The 21,786-nt window shown below is 36.6% G+C and overlaps 1 protein-coding gene across 6 annotated transcripts in view; it reads left to right on the top strand.

Annotated features, from left to right (window-relative positions):
• PPHLN1 (periphilin 1) overlaps nt 1-21,786 on the top strand; it is a 74,536-nt gene that overhangs the window by 22,895 nt on the left and 29,855 nt on the right. For 5 of the 6 annotated variants that reach the window (XM_049814332.1, XM_049814337.1, XM_049814336.1 and 2 more), the window contains 4 exons: nt 7,184-7,440; nt 11,357-11,439; nt 15,678-15,797; nt 18,400-18,540. In XM_049814332.1, coding sequence (XP_049670289.1) covers nt 7,184-7,440; nt 11,357-11,439; nt 15,678-15,797; nt 18,400-18,540 — 601 coding nt within the window. The remainder of the gene's footprint in view (nt 1-7,183; nt 7,441-11,356; nt 11,440-15,677; nt 15,798-18,399; nt 18,541-21,786) is intronic. The other variant, XM_049814333.1, reaches the window with a different exon arrangement.

Raw genomic sequence — 21,786 nt, forward strand, 5'->3', positions numbered from 1 at the left:
AAGAAAACTAAGTATAATAAGGGTATTGTGTGTCAGTATAACTGACATAAGATATTACTGCTTACAGACCTGTTCCACAACTTGCTCTTTCCTTTTGCAGCTTTTTATTGATAGTGTTAGAAAGTCAACCACAAGGGTTGATCAACTCAGTATATACTAGTACAGTACGCTACTTGTTGCTTTCTCTTAAGTATCAATGAACTAATGGCATTCTGTGGCATACCGATGAAAAGCCTTAAGAGCTCCTTCAGCAGATATTTCATGGTTTCTGGGTTCTTCTATTTAAGAATTTTAAAGATAGCCTTTGGGAAAAAAGATTAATAACTTGCTGAACATAAAATTCACTTATGCCCTTAAAATATTGTGCAAAAGTGTTTCCTTCTTTTTTTCAGGTGCTTAATGTGTATATTATTAGACAAATCTTTGCCTACCTTGAATTTCTTGGCAAGCACTGACCTGAAGTAAAAAACAAAGCCAAAAACCCCAAAGAAAACCTCAAAACAAACAAAACCCCCACAAAATACCAAAACTACCCCCTCCAAACAACAAAACAAACAAAACCCCTCACCAACCCCCCTCCTCCCAACTTGTTTTGTTTAGAAATTTGGCAATATACAGTTGCATGTCTCTAAACAGCAAATATTTTTTTTCTCTGCAGTCTCATGTCATTTCCCACACCTATTTAGAAGATCTTTAAACAATAAAATTATTTTTAAATTTCCGTAGAGCTATTTACTTGTGTTTCATAGTCCATTACTCTCCACAAATGCTTGTTCTCAATACCTTTATGCTTGCTTTGGGTAGTACTTAGGAATTTTTTCTGTCTCCTACCCCATCAACCCCATGCTCTTTGGTACCACAGGGAAGCTTTTTAAAGTTCTTTCCCACGTGCTGGTCTTGGTGCCTGAGGCAGGATGACAGTAAATGTGCGAGCACCTGCTTAGGAAGGTCTGTCCCATTAGAACTTTCTCTAGAAGCAATAATGATGGCCAGTTTCTGTGGTCTGTTATGGTATCAGGAAAAAAAATACGAGTTTGTGAAGATACCTATCTTGCTTCCTGTCTTCCTTCCAATTTTAAGCTTGTATATTGAGATACCAGATTTGAATGGTTTCCATTTTGAATTAAGGCTGTTTAGGAATTGATTCAGTTGCTACTATATTGAGAAGTTTATTCCTTGACATAGTTATCTGAACTGCTTGACTGTTCTGGGATGATCTGCTGGTCACAAAGTCGAGAATGTGAAATCTGGTCCAACAGCAGTGTCTGCCAGTAAATATTTTATTAGTGAAATTCTGTGCTGTTTTAACTCTTAATAGGAACTGTAACTTTGTTCCATCACTTCAAGCAGATATAGCACTCTGGAACTTCAGACCTATGACTTATGTTCTATTGTAGAGAAATTGCATGGACTTACTAAGGCCTCATTTTCAAAAAGAAGAGAAGCCAAGATCACATGTATTTGAATGCAATTATTTTGTCTAATTTGCTCTTGATTTGTCTAATTAATATTTTGTCTTTATTCTGCATACAGTTGTGTAAAGCTGTTTGCTTTTAATTCTTTGGAACTTAAATCTGTGTTTTTCTGGACTCCGAAGTCTTTATTTCATTCTTGGTCCTCTGTCCTAATCTCTATGCTTGACCATAGTTTCTCTCTGTCAAATAAGAGAGAGAGAGAGTGTTTGAGTTTAAATGTACTTTTATTGTGTGGGCTTATCTTCTGGCAAGTTTAATAAAATATGTTATTGATGACAGTAGAAAAGAGGGTACTCCCTACTAAGGATAAAGAGGTGTGTAATCTGATTTCCAGTTTCAGGTGAAGTGCAGAGCTTTGCTATTCAATTAAGGAACAGAGCAGGCATTTCTCGCTAATGTTTCTATAACATTCAAGTTTTCTTAATTTTTATTGCGCAATCTGTCATGACATTCCAAGGTGGCGGCGGGGGAAGATGAAGTTAGTAGCTTTCATACTGAGTGAGGTAGACAAGTGGCATCAGTGTCAAGTTGGAGTGTTTGCATATGATGACTTCTATAGTACCACAGGCAGCATAAAAATCATGAAGCATTTATATATTTTAAATATTTTGTTGTACATTTGGTATGTCTAGTTATCCTCTTCATGACAGTGACTACTGTTCTGCAATGTCTGTTTCCTTTTGCTTTCATCTGAAAAGCTGTTAATAAGATTACATTGACTAGACCTAATTACATTAATTTCATTTAAAGCAAACACAAATATCACTTACAAGTACTGCAGTTACTTGCTTAGTCATCAAATGTTGAAAACCAGTTGTCGTAAGAAATCAGTCATCATTTCAAATGTTCATATGAAAGCTGATGGAATCAGATTCAATTACTTGTATCTACAATGGTGTAATTCACTGTATTGTTTTAGCTTATGATAAATCAGCATAAAGATCTTTGGACTAGTTGCACAAACACATTCTGTGTACTTCCAAAGAAAGGGCATGAGTTCTGGGAGAGAAGATGGTGGTTGGAATCTTCTACCACCTACATTTACTTTGGAGGTGTTAAAAGTAGAGGTGTTCTTGACTCTTTGTGTTTGCTTTTTGGATGTTTAACACAGCAAATCTTTTGAGAAACTTGGAGGTCAGGGGTGTGGTATATTTTATTAAATGTTTTCTACGTCATCTGAATTATGTTGGTAGCTCTATTAGCCCCTGCATTGTCCTGACAAGGAAGGCAAGAGGACTTTTTTTTTTGTTTCACTCTTCCTCCCCCTTCCTCTTGCCAGTTTATTATGAGACAGGGAAAGTGCATTGCATTAAAAAGCATGGTTCAAATCTTGTCTGTTTTATCTAGTTGCACTGAACTCTGGTGTCTTAGGAGATGTGTATAATTTCCTCAATTTCTTTATAAAATTGTGTGAATTACTTTTAGGCAAGGTTAGTAATCAATCCCAAACCTATAAATGGAATGTTTAACCCCTTTGACAATAACAATGATCTTTCTCAGATGGAAGGGCTCACATAAACTTCTCTTGACATTTTATCTAGGTGATAGACTGCACTCACCTTTGAGTCACTGAAAGAACCTACAGTTTCTGCTCCACAGCGATGTGCCGTTGAGTTGCCAGTCTCTTCAGTGCAGTGTCACCAGTTTGAGATACATCCTCTGTGGCTGGACTGCATCGTAGATTAATGTTTTAGTTGAAAAGATGGACGTCTTGGGACGTAGATTGGGATGTAGAAGTCCAGGAGAATAGTAAGCACAAAGTATTGTACACAGTTGTCCAGTAGCATAAATTCAATGAGGGTGAACTAAGATTCCTTTTACAAAGAAAACTTTTTCCCGTGTTCCAAGTGGTGTGCTTTCATGTACCCAAGTACGCTTCCGTTCCAGGCATTTCAAATCTCGCAAGTGATTGAATTTTGCCTTTATGTACTCTTAAATTATAAAACGGACACACTAGTTTGTGTTAGTCTTTGTTTCACATAGCTTAATCTGTAGCACTCCCTTTTTTTAAACTGGAGGGTTTTCTGTAGCCCTCAGTTTCCCACAACTTTGGTGCTGAATGGTTTGCAGGGCTAAAAATGGCTGGGAGGCACGAGACCAGAAGTGCTCAGTGTAGTAGGGGTAGCTTAGGAAAGGTGGTGTCTCTGATTCTTTGGCGACTGAAAAGCTCCCTTGTGTTGTATTCTCTTGGTCTCCTGCTATGCGGAAAGCTGTACCTTTGCCTATTCTGTATTTGTGGTTTTTCCTCCAGAAAACTGGAACTGATGGTTAACTGAAATAACTCTCAGGCTTCTGCTCTTCCCTCATCTGCCCTTGGTGGATGGTATATCAGGGTATGGCTGTTTACTTATAAAATCTCAGGAGCTCATCCAAGATTATCAGCTTTAGTGAGAATTTAATGGTCAAGTTTCATGGGGGTTAAAAATGCTAATACTTCCTGTTGCAATCCTGCTGAGAGAACTAACTTGCGCTTTTGGGACGAAGTGCGAGATGTGATTACAAAGAGTAAAGATAAGAGGGATCCTATATAAAAGGGATTAATCCCGTATTTGTTATTAAGGGCAGTAGTTCTATTTTAAAGTTACAGCTGAGCACAAAATTTTGCATCTCTCTTAAATACTGTCCCTGCTCAATAAACCTTTTGAGTATGTGTTGGAATCTGAAGCATGTGCTTAACTGCTTTGCTGAATTGGGGCCTTCATTACCAAATTGCAGGTGTATGTTAGCTTAAGTATTTAAGGGGGGGGGGGGGGGGGGAGTAAAACAATGCTTATTTTGTTCTGTTCAGTGTAGTTTGTTACATTAATGGAAAACATCAGAAATGCTATGCTGTCCGAAACTGTTTTAATATAGTTAGTAGCTTGAGTGTTCAGTATGAGATAGGGTCTGGTTAAGAATTAACATGAAGTGATGAAATGAAAATTTTAAAAATGAAAGTAGGATTCTACTTTTTTGTGCATAATGTTATTGTAGAGCAAGGCTTTTGAATGTTTTCCTGTTTAAAAGTGTGTTTCAATGATATTTTGTAAATTCTTGTGTGGATATTAGAGCATTTATTATCCGTCTGCAATAGCTGCAGCTCTGTAAACATTTCCATAATAAACTTCTCTGTATACTAGGGCTTAATAACTTGCTCATAAAAATGTGCTTTGGGCATAAAAGTGGTGTACTGGTCTGCCAGAAAGTTTGTGCTTTAAAAATAGGTAAGATTATTTAAAGAGAGAGATTTACAAGGAAACTGAAGAAAAAGTGTGCTGTACCTAACTCAATCCTGATAAATATTTGATCAACATGTACTTTAATAAATACCGCCCCCCCCACGCACTTAACTAGACAAACTAGTTCAGTGTTGAGCTAATCTTTCTAGTATATTTGAAGTCTGAACTTTCAGTTTAACTCTATTGCTACATGAAACGTTCATGCATGTAATGCAGATAAAGCCTTAGTCCCCTATTTTCAGCTACATCTCATAGGTTTGAGAACTTGCCTGGCTGCTTTAGATTTCTTTTTGCTAAATTCAAATGGACAAAGGGATTTGAGTGTTTCTTTGTTACACATGTTTTCTCAGTCTCTGATAATTTCAGTTATTTCCTTCTGGAAAGTCTCCCGTTAATCTACACATTTTCTAAGGAGTAGTGTCCAAAGGTGGGGACATTGCTTTCAGGCCTTTGAAGAAGACAGGAGGATTATCCTTCTGTGTATTCTGGGGTGATTCATTCTTTGATGTAAGTATCTATACAATTGCTACTGTATAGCAGCTATTAACTAGAGTACTATTTAACAATTCTGTAATTGTTTCTTTTGCTGGCTGGCTTGGGGAGAAGGAAGTGTTGCAAGAAACAGAAGAAGAAAAAGATGTTTAGTAAGGAAATTAATATTGATTTTTAACACACCTGTTAGGTATAAATCTGTGCAACATTGTCTTGTATCAGTTTTGGTATGCAGACCTGTAAAATATGTTTTTCTGTAAGATAAGATACCTATAAAAAGCCTGTAGTCTGTTAACAGTGAAGTAATTCTTTAACTGTAAAACCTGGCTTTGCTTCACTGGTGTTTTACTGAAAACCAGGGTGGCTGAGAGCTATTGAGTCGTACTTCAGTTTCGTATGAAAATTTTCAAAATAAAGATTTGTTTTATTTTCCTGATACTTTTGTTCCATCTAGAATTGGAGAAATAAGCTGATGGATTGTCTGTATTTTTACTGGCTATATCCCCACCCCAATGATTTTTCTGTTGCAGAATAACCTCAGTGGTGGTGTGGGATATTTGTGCTCTGAAGCAGAACCACTCATGCAGATGTGCTTTCCACGCAAAAATTAAATCAGCACTGTATAAAACACACCAGGGTAATAGGGTTTGTATTACTGTGGTGCTACCTGTGTAGTTTCAGTAGTCCAAAACACCTTTGGCACACTGAAGTCCTTTGTTACCTGTCACAAATGTGGGCCTGTAACATGCTATAGGAATTGTACACTAGAGGGCTTTTTTGCCTTTATCCACCAACATAAAATTAGCTATAGCTACATTGTGCGAAATGAGACCACCAGAACTTTGCTTGCCTTTGTGAGACATTCCCTTACTTAAAATATTGGACTATGATGAGAAATAGGAGAGAAAAGCAGTGCAATAAGGTACATTCTGGCTTACTAGAAATGCTGTGAAGTCTTTATTTTTACTTAGTAATGCTGTGGAGGAGCTGAGAGGTACTTGCTTCTCTTAGCAATGTGTCTTCTGACCAAGGCAAATGTCACAAGTCTAGATTCAGTAGGTGTTTGCATTCATGTTTGTTAGTTTTGAGATTCTTTAGGAAAAGTTCAGTGTGATACTGTTTTTTTGACCTTTACATATATATATATGTATTTAATATAATTTGCAGGTAACCAGGACATTTGGGGTATGGTCTGGAGTAACAATATATAAATTTAGTAGAAAGTTTTGGTGTTTACTAGATTATGGTTTCAAATCGGTTGGGTTTCATGTAACGCTGAGTGTGTCTGTGGCACTTTGCAGTAAAGTTCATTCAGATTGAATATTGTGTATTGTGAAAGATAGACTTTTTAGTTGGTATAAATCTTTGTGTTTTCATTCAGGGTTTGACCTTGGCTGGATACATAGGCATGAGGATAGATATTCTGCAGTTTTGTTTTTGTCCTTGCTGGATATAAACTGAAATCCCTCAATGATATTTCCCATAGCAAGGTGTTTGAAATCAAACAAGGGACGTAGTCCCTTGAAAATAAGGGTAGGATAAAAATAGAATTGAAAAAGAGTCAAATAGCGTGAGTAATGTTTGCATATGCATTTTTAGCTACTGTAAATTAAGGCTTAATTTCCAGGTGAAGTGGAGCGTGGAGTGAATCTGAAGAAATGAAATGTGAGAGTCCCAATTTCTTGAATGTCTCTTTCTCTTATATTTTAGCTGTATTATCGAGAAATTGAAAGGAATTAGCCTCTAGTGATGAAGTGGTTGAATGAAATCTGAAAAAAATTACATACATATACATACTGTTTTTTCTACTTTCCTACTTGTTTTTCATTTGTTGCCTTGTACTTTAACAATGCTGAAGATTTCAGGTGTGTTCTGCAGATGACAGCTGAGCTATTTGTATTTACCAGATGTAAAATGTTGCCATTGTATTATCTCATGCTGTTCCAGAAACATAGGAAGGATAACCAAGTAGCTTTTCTTTTTCTGTTGTCTTCAAAGGGACGTCAGAGATGGCTTCAGAAGAAGAAGCTTCTATCCTTCTCATTATATGAGAGAGCGATCCCCTCATAAGAGGGACTCTCCTTTCTTCAGGGAATCGCCAGGGAGCCGAAGGGATTCTCCGCACAGCAGATCTGGCTCTAGTGTCAGCAGCAGGAGCTACTCCCCTGAAAGAAGCAAAGCCTATCCGTTCCACCAGTCCCAGCATAGCAGAAGTATGTCATCTTTACATAAAAGAAATATTTCTTCTCAGCAAGGTAATGCTGGATTAATGATAACTGGTTAGTGAGGTGAAACTGCAACTAGCTATATAAGCCCTTTTTCTTTACGTGCTGTCTTTTACAATGAGAAAACTAGACATTTTGTACCAATTATGTGTTGTCTGCTCTTTGGTTGTTTCATTGTACTCTCTGTTCCCTTATGTATTTCGTGTGGGAGACTGTAGGTGTTATTTCGGTAGCATCTCTAGACTGACTGTAGGAGTTTCAGCTGCACAGCTTTTTCCAGTATCGTATGTTATTTTCCTTTTAGCATCAACTGCTTCTGTTACTTCTTTAAGTACTTTGTTGGATTCCCTTATAAGAAACTTTTCTGTCATGTATAGCAGATGAAGACTTTTCTTCCTGCAACCAGGGGAAAAGAGGGATTGAAAGAAATTGGAGAAGTTAAAGATGTTCTTAGAACTGTATTATTAGGGTTTTGAATCTGGTTGTTTTTTAGCGATTTCATCTTATCAGATTCACTCAAATCTTGCTTTCCTCAAAGAAATGTGAAACATAGTTAAGTCTATACTGTGTATGTTCTGCCTTTTAAAAGCTTGGCTGTTAATCTTTCCCAGAAATCTAATGAATTATCTGTTTTGAAAATATTTAAGGTTTCCCTATTTAAATAATTGGCAAAAAACCAGGCAAAACTGCTTTTTTTAGTATACTACAATCTGAGCCACTGCTGTTTGTACAGCTTATGTAAGTTACTCTGATTTGATTTCCCTTTCTGCAAATGCTTTCTAGTGAACTATACAAACCTACTGTTCATATTGGCAGTTTTTAAGAAACTAATTAGATTTTTTTTTATTCACTGATAGGCATATTGTATGTGTTTCCGGAGTGGCACACTGGACTGTTATGTAGCACTTCTTGACCAAAAAGATCTGGTGGAGTTTAATTAACATTGTTTACATATTTAGAGGAATCATTTCGCTCCTTGGAGAATACAAATGATCTTTCTAGCTCATCGTTGCAATTCTTTTAACATTTTGTAGCAATAGTCAGTGAATGTGAATTCCTCTACGTGTAGGAGAGGAATAGAAAAATATGATATTCAACTAAATTTGTAGAAGTGTTGTAGATGTGCAGTTCGTAATTACCAGGAACAGGAAAACATTGTTGAGAGAAACCATATGAAATTTTGGAATGTTTCAAGGTTTTCTAAAAATTTTCAGCCGACTTTTTGTAGTATATTGGCAGAATTACTCAAACAGTAGTGGAGGTAGCAAAGTAGAAGCAGACATCTTCACAAACCAGAAAAGATGCTGGTCAGGAGAGGAGGTTGCATTTAGGTCTGTGGCTTTTGGGATTTTTTTCCAATTGCATGGTTAAACACCTCTTCCCATCATCTTTAAATCAGTTTTAAGAGACCAGATGGCTCGTACACTAGACTATAACTGCCTGTTCACTGTCAAATAGTACTACTAAACTGTTCCTCTAGATGTCTGAATTAAAATGGCCCATTTGCAAGGTATACGTGGCTTAAATAATACTTTTAGAATCGTGTTTGGATATGACTTGTCTTAGGTAAGCTCATGTATTACATATGTAAAAGGAACATAAAGTGGGACACGTCTCATATGTCAGCAGTACATTTTAGTCTGTACTTAAATGGATTTACAACAAGCGAAGTATGCACTATTTCATGTGGAACTTAAAATACGCTGTCTTTTTAAATATCGTAGTAGTGTTTAAAGTCATGCAGTCTGAATCAGTTTGGCTTCCTGATTTCCACCGAAGGATGAATACTCCGTGCTCTCTAGCCCTTCATAAATTAGGAAGAATACAGGATTTGAACAAAGAAAACTGGGGGGACGTAAAGGAGCTTGGTAAAGGGAGAGGAAGGGCTGGTGGGAAAGGACAGGCATTCAGCTGTGGTGGAGAGCATGGAGAGAAGCAGGGGGGTATTACTTCACCGGGGCAGTCAGTAAGGGGTCTCTAGAGTGGTATGCCAAGGAGATGCAAGACGGTGACTAGTGGTGCTTGGAAAACATCATGTTCAATTGTACAGATAGGGCTTGTGGGTTCAAAATAGCCACGCGCATTCAGAAAAAATGGCCTAGTAATGTCTCCAAATTAAATGGTGGTTTCACTCTCTGCTTAACTTTGAATGATTTACTGCCACTTGTATCAGCTTATTTCATCTATTCAAGCACAAACATATAATCCACTCAACTGAGATAATCTTTAAAGAATCCAGGGTGATGAAGGAGGCATGTAGGAGGCAGAGTTAGAGTAGTCTGTAAATTTAAAAGGAGGTGGCTTATCCATGGGGCTGAAGAGCAGGTATCACAGGAGCAAAACTTCTGTTACTTGGTGGTGTAAGGGAGACATTCTGTGCTTTGGGGAGTGTGATGGATTAAAGACGTGGTTATTTCTATCTTCATGTTTTTGGTCTTGTCATCTAATTTGTATTTATAGGAACTTTTAACTTTTCACAGTTTTTCTTTTTGCTATTTCTTTTCATTTTTAAAGAACTTCTGTAGTTAAAGATAATTCATAATTCATCTTTTATGGCTACTGGAAATTCTTAAGAAGGCTGCTTGCTATGTTTTTAGGTACGCTCTCCATTTAGCATCATCTTCAAATCGAGGGTTAAACTGCAATTGGGAATGTTTGCTTTTGCCAGAGGACTTTCCCGAACTATTTTCAGTAGCATTTTCGAAAGACCCATCAGTAGCTGTGAAGATTTTTGCATGGATTAGTAGGTCTTCAACATCATAGCAGTAACTCACTTGCTTCTAACAGTGTGCAGAGATGACCTAGGTGTTTGAGTTTCGCTTTGTATTAAGTCTACACTATACATATGTTATGAAAATGTGGGCAAGGAGTAGAAGACCACCTTTTCAAATACCTCTTAAACATTTCCTATTGTTAAAAGTCTGCATTTTGCATAGACCTTTCCTTAAATTCTTTGTGTAGGTAATGGTATTTTAAAATACACAACATGATGCAGTCTTATTTTATGGCATTGAGTAAAATAAGAAAATAGCTCAGCTATTAGGAGTGAGATGCCATGTTTGCTCTTTAGTGCTTTGACTCATTAAATTAAAGCTGTATTTGTTTACAGTTCTCAAATAATTTCCTGGTTTTCATAAGTATTTGATAGACTTTTTAATTCATCCCTTTAATTGTATTGATACAAATTTAATGGAAACCAAGGTAAGTCTATGTTGTTTTCCATTTGTGAACAGTCAACCATTTCCCAGTGAGTGTGAAGGGTCTAGTTAATTTAGGCCTACTGACAACACATTTGCTCTTTGTATTTACCTTTTGCAGATCCCTTAGATGTAATCCATGGACCGCAGGTTGAAAACTAGTAGTTTACACTGCAACCAGTTCTGCTGCTGCAGGCTGCCTGTAACCGGCCTGTGGCAAGGCTATGCACAGACTGTGATTAGCACAGAGAATTTGAATTGTGATTTTGCCGATTTTAACTTACAAGAAAAACACTAATGACGCTAAGAGCATCTAGCCTGTGGTTGATACAGTACAGGACTGTTTCCCACGGCAGGGCTTTTCAACATACTGTGGCCTGCTCAACCAGTTCCTTCGCTGCCTGGTTTCCTGGAGTGATCAGCTGGTGTCTAATATTTCACTCATTGATATTATTACAGGAATATTAAAAAGTAAAACCATATCATCTTGCCAAATCGTATCGATACACCCTTTCAGTTAATGTTGAAAAAAAGGACAATGGGTTTTCCTAAATATCTTTATCTATATAGCTATATCTCTTCTCTCTTTGCAAAGAAAAGAATGCGTTATCAATATTTATCAGATGGAGCATGTAGATTTCATGTCTGACTTGAGTGAATTTCACTGCAATTTTTCTAAGCCAATAACTATATTTGCAACATGTAACTTTAATATAATTTTACAGTCATTAATTTTTTCTTAATTGTAGGTAAAGAGAGGACGTCAGTTCAATCACTGAAAACATCAAGAGATGCATCACCTTCAGGCTCCACAGCAGTACCATCATCAAAGGTGAATTTTCTTTTTCGAGTGCTTCTCAGCATGGTTTCAGATTTCTCAGTCTTGTTGGATTTTTTCCGCAGCTGGAAGGAGATACTGTAGACAGCTGTTAAGGAAAGGAGCATCTCGAATTGCTCTGCGATCCAGCAGAAGATAGGTTTCCCTTTTCTGGCAGGAAGGTGCTGATAAGGCTGTGTATCTAATGATGACACTGACAAACCTTTTTATTCTGTATTCACGGTCTCACTTCAGGAGAAAGGGAGTTTGGTATGTGTTTAAAATTGTCCTTTTCCAAAGTCCAGAGTGTGCTAGAAAAGGAATGGCAAGGAGAAAAATGGGGAAGCCGTTTTTAGGAGCAACAGATCAATTGGACAAGCTTGTACTTGCACTGAACTCCATCCTTTAGTGATTCCTAAGCTGTGACTGGATTTGGAAACAGAGTGGTGAAGTGTCTGACTAACTGGGAAGATAATGTGAATAGCAGAGTTGGCTTGGAAGCAGGGCTGCTTGAGGATGTGGCAAGAACGATAGCATTTACTTGGGAAGGGAGCCACATTGCAGGATAGTTTGGTAAATGTCGTTTTATGTTCTAAATGATGCTGTTTATTTTCCCATCAAATCTTGTGGGCTGAGCACCAACTACATCATCTTGCTAATTAGTTAAACGGACAGGCTAATAAACACTAATAAACAATCGGCATTCAATATTGTTCTGGCTGTCCTGTGGCAGCAAAAACATTTTCACATCACAGACTGCTTGCCTGTAAATTATATTTGAGGTTAAAATGCACACTTCCACGGGAGTATTTTCTCTAAATTGTAGAGAAATACCTTAATGAGAAATAAAGAAACAATGCATTATATTGTTCTAAGTGAATAAGGTCCTATTAAAAAGTAGCATTCACCCTAAGTAGCATGGTGTACTAGCATGGTGCTTGAGGTTTTTTTAATAAAAGCAGTGGAATGCTTGCACACACAAAAAAAACCAGGGAAGAAAGAAAGGTACTTTTTGTTGTGAGAAGGTGAAACCGAAGGAAATAATTAGGTGGGGAAAAAAAATAATCAGGCTTTAGTTGTGCGATGTCATTCTAAGTACTTATCCCTTATGCAGCTCTTTTAGAACTGGTGTGCTGGGCATTAGCTAATTGCCAGTGTCCTTAAGGGGGGGGAGGCAAGCGATATATTTTCAGTCATGTAAATAAGGAAAGTAAGATAAAAGCTCTTACGTACAAGTTACACTAATTTGGATTATAAAATACACTTTATAATTAGTTCGCCTATTTTGCTTACAGACTCAGCATACTGGAGCTTAATAATCCTTGGTTAATACAAACCTTTGAGAACAAGGAGGCATCACAAAATCTCTTGCTCTTGTATTAATATGCAGTGTGAGCTTGAACTATAAAGTATTCTTTAAATGTTTTGCTTTCTTCTTCAGTCAGGTCTGACCTATGCTGTATTTGGTTTTCTGCCAGCAGTTTGCGCATATCTGCTGGCAGTGGATATCCACTTGATATAATCTACACAAAGTGAAACTCTCTGCTTGATGGAAATCATTGCTTCAGACAATACAAATATTTATTGGGTCTGCATCAGCTGCAGAAATGGAAGTACTTCAGTTACCTTTTATTGCTTTTCTCTTGAAGTCCCCAAATCTGCTTGCAATGTACTGGCCTGTATCAGTGGAGCCTCTTGGGCTGAGGCTGGGTCACACTAACCTGTTAAGATATAGAAGTGCTCCACTGACATAGAAATATTGACAGGAAAAATTCTTGGCAAAACATGATGACCATCTCTAGGGCCAGGGTCTTACAATCTACTTAGACTTGAGAAATGAGTTATATACTTTATATTATAGATTAAAGGAGATAATTTTCAATGCTCTAAGTTTATAATTTAGCTTTGAAATACTTACAAAGGTGTATGCTTCTGCAGCAGTATCTCTTTTTACTGTAGTAACTATATGCAAATCTGAAAAGGTATTCCTATCTGTCTTATAATTAATTTTTTACATATTCATGCCTGTGAATTAATACATGTTGCTGTTATCTGATCTTAAGCACCTGTTTAACTGACTATGGCGTGAAGTCTTTTGTGTTTTGCTTTAATAGCTGTCTGGACTGTGAGCCTTGGAGGCTGTATCCAACATAATTGGAGCAAAAGGCAGATGTGTGAGACAGGGAAAACTTCCCAGCAAAGATAGCAGAAAACTGACAAGTTTTTGCTGTTCTTATGTTATGCATAAGGTAAAAAAAGAAAGACACCTCTGTTTTGAGGCGAGCAGGGGGAAGTTTGGTTGCTTTTTTATGAGATACACTAGGTTGTTCATTTCTTCCAAGTTTGCAGCGTAAGCAGCTGCAGACATTTTTCTCCAAGAAATGTGTTCCTGTTCTTTCTCTTCAGTTGTAGTGTACCTGTGGAAATACCATTACTTTATTACATAAAGTGCACTCAGGATTTTTTAATATGTATTTATTGACATGAGACCTATAGAATTAAATTTAGTGAGATTAAATTAAACAGATTTTTTGCTGTATTCCAGTAGATACTGGAGTGGTTAGTTTCTGTTTATGGCTTGTAGAAATATTGTAGGTCATGTGAGATTTTATTTATCTTCATTTCTTGCAAAGCTGACTGTCGGTGACAAAGATACTGGTCTTTTCTTTTTGTTAGTGTTGGCCAGAGTTACATGTGAGGAAAGGGAGAGATTAATAATAGAACCAGAGTACAAGATTTTGGCAGCTAGGGAAAAGTCAGGTTAAAGTCAGGCATACTGTGGGGAATAAGAACATCGGGGGAAAAAAACTTGGCAGCAGATAGTTTGTAGTGAGACTAGTATAAGGATAATTGTGTAGTTTGGAAAGGTGAGCTGGGCTAATTGTTCTATGAATTGTATCACACCTTTCTTTTAAAAACTCTCTTCATACCCCTACATATTGAACTTTGCCACCTCCTGACTTTGCTGGTTATAATTCTGTAATTTACAATTCTAGAAAAGAGAGATTCCTATTTGAACATTGTGTTGCATGTCTCTTCTGGATTCAGATGAAGGTGGTGTCTATGACACAGAATCCTGGAAGGGTTCTGGGAATTGTATACTTATGCCATACTACAGCACAAAGAGATGTTTGGGTAATATTTTACTTGAGGTCAGCGCAAAAGGTCTGAAGATGAAGCAGTCTTATTACAAGTCACAGTATTTGCTTCTGCTGGCCGTTTACGTAATTTAGAATGAACTAATAATAAGAGGGGGGAGTGTTGGTTTTCTTGTTTCGTTTCATGTTTGCTTTTTTTTTTTTTTTGTCCACCTGTTTGCAAAGATGGAACAGGTATTGGGTGGAAACCGGGACAACCTTTTTCAGGCAATAGGATTTTTGTATCTTTTTTTAGATATCCATCTTAGTGTTGCAGTTTTTTAATACTAGAGTGGTGTAGATTCTTGGGTGGATGCTTCCATACATACAGTTGATTCAAATGAAATATCCGCATAGCGGTAACAAGATTTGTAAGGTAGCTATTCCTAAACTGGTTTTGGTACCTGGGTATTTGTCATTGTCTGTTTGTTGCTCTGTTACTAAAAGCCAAATCACAGTCTTAGAGCAAAGTGAATTTTTAAATATTATTTATGTGAGTATTTCCATCTGAAAAGGAAGATTAAAAGACCATAAAGCCATGACTGATTCTGTTATAAATGATCAATGTTCCCCCCAAATAAAAATTAATGAATTTTAACAGAAGCCGCTCTGATCATTTAAAGTATGTATAAAATACTTTTTGTCCTTAATTAGCTTGGGATTTATACCCTACACAGTATTTAATAGTTTAGTTTAAATTAGTTACAATCTTTTATGCTTGAAAATCACATTGAATTATTAGATCACTGCACATTTGTATCTGACTTCTTAGTGCCCATTTGATCCATGTCTCTAAACTCAACTGGTCTCAAATAATGTTTGTTATTTCTGTCCCGTTAATTTAATAAAACTGATTCTGAAAGTATGGTGCCTTTTTTTTTTTTACTGAACATCATTGATTTATCTTTTTTTCTCCTCTCTCTTTTATCTCTGCTCTCTCCCCACGCACTTTTCTTTTTAAAGAAATCAGTAGGCAAATGAAATAGCTTCAGCTTCCTTATTTCCTATTTTAAAATGTTTTGAGGATCTGAATAACTGTTTATTTTAGCTTTGAAGATGTTTTGCCATGTGTAAATATATTTCATGTTAAAGCTTGACTATAATGTTTTTGTGCAGGCCTTGGATAAGAGCAACAGACTATCGGAAAAGGAACTTGCAGAAGCTGCAAGCAAGTGGGCAGCTGAAAAGTCAGAGAAGGCCGATGAAAGCAATATACCCGAAATAACGGAGTATGATGTAAGACAGGATTATTAATCGATTTATTTTAAAGTGTTAGAACAATAGGCTCTTGTTTTTCTGTACTCTCCTGAAAGGCACATTTTCTAACTTACCCCTGAATTTGTCTGCCTATGCTATTAAATGTTTGTTGAAAGGGAGTGAGACTAAAGCCTTGTGATTTATTTGTTTTTAAAAATACACAAAACCAGAGTAGGTTTTGTTAGCATCATTTAAATTCATGTTGCACTACAACTGACAAAATAAGGCTCCAGCTCTCCCAGGGGTTCTCCAAGGAGCTCTTGCACTAGTGTAAGTCTGTATGCCTACTGAACTCCTTAGAATTAGCAGGGGGCTTCTGAGTCAAAATACAAGTGTACATGTAAAACATAAGACTAGAAGAGAAACTCTGGTTTACTGAGTTCAGTTCCATGCCATGTCAGCCTGCCGTGTCATGTATTCTTTTTCAGAAAGCAGTCCTCCCCTATATTAAAAATTAAGCTTTTGCCTTGGTACTACAGTGGGTAGGGTTTTTTTTTTTCCAGAACCTGTATTTCATTAATAATCGACATTAATTAATTACCAGTTTATACCCATCTGTTCTTGCCCCTCCTTGTCTTCTGCCCCGTGCTATATTGAGGTATGATTAGAGCCCTTTTCAGTCTTTGTTTTGTTATGCTGCTCTTGGATAGCATGTCTTTTTTGGATTCTGCTATGTTAGTGGAAGATGTATTTGTTGTTTAAAACAAACAAAATGTCATGTAATGTCTTTTTGTAAAATAGTCTGGTTTAATTCTGTGATCACTTCATCTTCCAACTTTCACTTTGCTTCAACTTCAGAGGCACTGTTACAAAAACAAAATAGTACCTACTTTACAAAGTCACGTGTCTTAAACTTTAATGGCTTTGTATTTTATATTTCTTTGTAAATAATTTGAGGGAAAATAAAAGCGTCTTGCAAGCATCAGATTTCCTCCCTGTATTTCATGCTTGTGGAACCTAAGGGCTTGATTATAGAAATGAACTCACTGGATCCATATTTATCTGAACTTTTAAGTCCTGTCCATTGATGTAATGGCTGAGTGCATCAGCAGCTTCTTGGTACTGGACAGGAAGATCCAGTTGGATAAATAACCTGTTCATTTCCCTCCAAGAAAAAAAAAAAATAAAGGGGGGGGGGGGGGGAGAGGGGGAGTGAGGATGCCATACAAAGAACATATGCATGGACATTTCTGAGAGGTTCCGGAGAGTAACCGTGAAGAGAAATGTCGCTCCTTGTTCTTGATGAGTGGAAGGTAACGCAAGGAAGGAAAGAACAGTGGGCCATATGGAGAAGAGTTGTTTAAAGCTCTCGCTGTGCCTCAGAGAAAACTGCAGTGGCAAAAAGATTCACAATTAAGAAAGATTCAAAATTAAACAATTGCAATTGATTATGGCAGAGTCTGAGATGGTTTATTGACTAAGAAAGCGTGCAACAGGAATATTAAGGAAGGAGGTGAGGCATCTCATTCTGAGTCCTAGAAGAAAGGATACTTCTCACCTTGATTAGTAGGCTGTCATGTATGAATTGCAGAGTCTTTAGCTTTTTCCAGTTTATCTTACATAGTGCTTAATAGCTGAACTTTGTGTTGTACTGAACTGTTTTGCAGCCTTTACTCACTCTCAGGGGTTTCATGATTTACTGAGTAACAAGATTTGGCATGCAATCTTACTGGTTTATATTGCTGCTAAGTTTTGAGCAGATGCTTATAGGAGCTTAAGCTTTTTTGTGTGTGTGTGTCTAATGCTTTTCTCTTTCACATTAGTTAAGTCTTAAGATTCTCTACCTCTTTATTTTTGAATAGTAGAAAATACTTTTATGCATCTTCTTCAATTCTCAAATCTTATTTTGTAAAAAAAAATAAAAATAGTTTACTACTTTACAAATCTGTTCCATAGTATTGGATTGAAATATGCTGTAGTAATTTCTTCTCTTTTTACATCTTCTATATGGACTCCTTAGAGTGGGAGTCTGTTTTCTTTGGTGCGGGGATACTGTCTTAATTTCTGGTTTAGAGGGAAGCTTTTACAATTTTGGTACTTCAGTAAGATTTCTCGTATTATCAGGAATCCTCTAAGGGCATGTTTGCTTTTGCTATACAATAGGTCTCTCTGTTTAATATTCAACCTGTGGTCGTGAATGCTGCAAGAGTTCTTTCTGACAGCAGTTTGATTTTTGTCGATGCCTGTTTACCTTTGATTTTGTTACTTTTATCCTTTCCCAGAAAATGAATCCCACTTTCATTGTGGATTTTTCTTGCTAGTTGATGTTGTAAATATCACATATACAAGTCCTTCTCAGCAGAAGGGCAGGTAAAGGTTATCTGACATCATTGTCTTTACACAGTTAAGACTGAGTCACAGGGGTTTTTTTTAATGATGTCATGTTCTCTACATGTTTAAAATCCATATTTCTGTATCTGTTAGATTGTAGATAGTAGCAATAATACTTCACTAATGGTCTTGATGAGCAAACTCATATCTAACTGAATGACTGTATTTGGGGTTTTATTTTTGCTCTCACACTTTGAGGTTTTTATTTTGCTCTCAAAACTGATTTTTTTTTTTGTTTTGTTTTATAAAGGCTGGATCTTCAGCTCCATTATACATCGAGCAAACAGAGGAAACAGAAACAAATCTAACAGATAGTAAGGAATTATATGAGGATGGCCAGCTTCTTGGTCGCTCAAAAGCAATTGCAACTAAGACAAAGGAGATTGAACGGGTGAGTCCTCGTGGCGTTTTGTCACTCACACAGTACCTGTGTAATGGTTCGATCTGGTAGAATATGTTGATTTACTTGTTCCTCTTTCTTGGAGTGTAATATGAGTGTAATCAGATTTCTTGAGGTGATGTGATGATAACATCCCCATCTATTTAATTCTGAAGAAGCACGGCGTTTACCTGCACGTGGGAATTAATGGTAGTTTTCTGTAACTTACATGCAATACCTGCTATTTTGCAAGCCAAGGAAATGACTGCTCCTTTGAATAATTGTTTTAAAATCAAATATAATACAAATAATTTCAAATATAATTTAAAAGTAAGGCTTTATGTGAGATCAAATTATCAAAAATTACTTTCATGCTGTAATTTCCTGAACTTAAATATACACAGCTTGGGACTGAACACTCGAAGCTGCCTGTTCGGGGTTTTTGGCTGGGGAGGAAGGTGGCCGGGGGGAGGGGGGTGTTGTGGTTTTCTGTTTGTTTTTTGTTTGTTGTTTGTGGGGATTTTTTAAGTCAGCTTTGAATCTCAGTGCCTTTGTCATTCTCTGAAGATTAAAAACCTTTAAGTTTTGCTTTGACTACAGTGTTTTGTATCTAGATGAGGGAGGGATATTGTGTTCAAAATTTCTATTCTTTTTCTCTTTTGTGTTGAGTATTTGGGGCTTGGCTTAATACAAACAAGATTTCTATTACTCTCGTAACATTGAGTTTTTGAAGAGGTTCAATGGAATTTTATTTGTGTATTAGTTTTTAATATCATGTCACCTCACAGTGAGGAAATTATCTACAATAACCTTCAATTTCATTTGTCATAAACAATTGAAGTGTTTTGTTTCCATACTTTTTTTGCTTTAAATGGAGAGGTTGGAGATTTTTCTGACTTGATCTTTCTGATGTAAGTGCAGCTTTGCCCAACTCTAGAAATTGCATTTAAAGTTTATAATTTTTGTGGGAGAAAGAGATTATTTTCTTCAAACTTGCTCTGATTGACAGTGTATGCCTGGGGTGGGTGGAAGGGAAATATAGATCACTTTTCCCCCTCGTGATTATCTTATAATAACATCTTCAAGAAAATAGGTCTCTGGTCTTGTTTGAGATAAGCTTATTCTAAGTCTTTGTTTTCCGTCTTACTTCTAGCGGACTTCGTCGCTTGTGAGTCCGTATCCTGTGCTGTAACACTGTTGTTCCCTTTTTTCTTGACACTTGAAAAACAACTTCTGTTGATGTCAATTCTACTGAATTGTTTTTGCTTCTTTTTCTTTTTCTTTTTTTTGATGTTGACTTTTTCCTGGTGAGCATGGCTTTGCATGTGTGCTGGGTCTGTCTGGGATGGGGTAAACCAGAGCACGCTGTGGCTGTGAGGGTCACGATGCAGTTTGTTCATCCCCGTGTGTCTGATCTCCAGGTTGTACGTGGAGATCAGCTACTACCAAATGCATAAACTTAGGATATTTAAAAATGACGAACTGAAAAAACTGAAGGCAAGGAGCAGATTTAAAAAAAAAAAAAAATAGCAGTTGTGATTATTTAGCCTGATGCTGGTGTATCTGTCATTGGTTTATTTTCCCCTAGGTCATAAGGACAGGCTTATAGTGAACACAGATGAAAATTTGGTCATAAAAAACAAATGTTGTTTTCAATATGGTCTAACGTTATTGTGTTCGGTAGAGTTTGCACTTATCTTGAAAAAAATCTACATTATGCTCTGTAAAACAGAATACTTTTAGGAACTTAGCTCAGAAAAGCCTGAGGAATAACTTTAAAAGGTTTGGATTTCATAGAACCAGTTTCTCCTGTTGTTGATTTGAATATTGAAGCTGTCAGCTTCCGCAGAATTAAAATAAGATTTTAGAGTGATAGCGGAAGCATCTTCAATACATTTTATTCAACTGAATGAGATGCATATTTTTTTATAAAATCAGGTGCTGTGAATTTGTTGAAGGCTAGACAAGATATGTATTTAATAATCTGTAAAATGGCCTATATGGTTTTTCAGATAAATGTCGAAAAGTAACTTTTGCTCTAGCAATTTAAAAAAGAAATCCAGAAAACTTATTGTTACAATAGTCCTGACAATTTTCATAATTGTGAAATACTGTGAATCTTCCTACTGTATATGGGAGCAGTCTCTCTGTAGAAATGTATACGCTGTTCCGTTGACTTCGAGTTGTCACCATGTAAAAGTAAATTTGGTTTAATTCTATATGGCTCGAGTTCTCTGCCTTGGACAAAGAATAAGAGAGGGAGCAAAGAGTGGAATGGAAACTAAATTTCAGTCCTGTGGTAAACTTCTTACTAAAGGTTTTTTGGGTGAACTTCTCAATATAATTTATACTGATTTTACTACTGTTTAACTGAAAGTATGTTTCTGGGTTTTGCACAGTAAAATTAGTCCTTAACATGCAAATTTAATACTATGGCTAGTCATGCTATATTGTTTGTATAGATGTAACATTTAAACCTTAAAAGTGAACTGTAGGCTATAATACACTTTAGGAATAGGAAGACTGACTTGATAATGAACTATAGAATATATTTATAAGAAAGCCTTTTCATAATTTGTTTCTGATTATTTGTCTCGAAGTCTTAAATAACAGCAGAAAAATTTTTTGTTCTGTGGACTTTTTTTCCAGTTGAATTTCATTCAGGTGTTTAAAATAGCTTCTGAATACCTAGTTTTAATGTATTATTTCTGGAATGTAATTTTATGGAAGGATTAGTAAAATATTTATTGCAAAGAGTTATGCTGCAAAAATGGTGAAGCTGTAATCCTTCTGCAAAGCAAGATTCCCGGAAGATTGGTTTTCAGTTTTCACTGGACAGCTATTAAAGTATTTTAGACAAATAAATAAATCAATCGGGGTAGAAATAACGTCTTGTACCACTGGGTATGCGTCTAAGAATTGGTGAGGGTCCAGCTAGTGTTTGAGAAAGTGAGGCTTCATTAGAAGCCTTGACCCATCAGACCTCTTCTGCTAATGTTTCCCAAATATTTCTTCTTTTCTTGGGGCACCGGATCTAGTGATGTTTCCTTTTCAGTTCATATTTATTCTCATCCTGATTCCCAGGTATTCTTGCCATTCCAAACTCCTGATAAAGCCCTCTTTGCTTTGTCCTCTCCATATCCCTCTGTCTCTACAGCCCCAACCAGGAAAAAGAACAAAATTTTCCAAATATGTGCTTTTAATTCATAGTACGGTACTACTTCAGGTAAACCCAGAGGCAGAAACCAGTGCTGACGG

The sequence above is a fragment of the Accipiter gentilis genome, chromosome 11 (assembly GCF_929443795.1).
Source record: "Accipiter gentilis chromosome 11, bAccGen1.1, whole genome shotgun sequence".
Classification (NCBI taxonomy): domain Eukaryota; kingdom Metazoa; phylum Chordata; class Aves; order Accipitriformes; family Accipitridae; genus Astur; species Astur gentilis.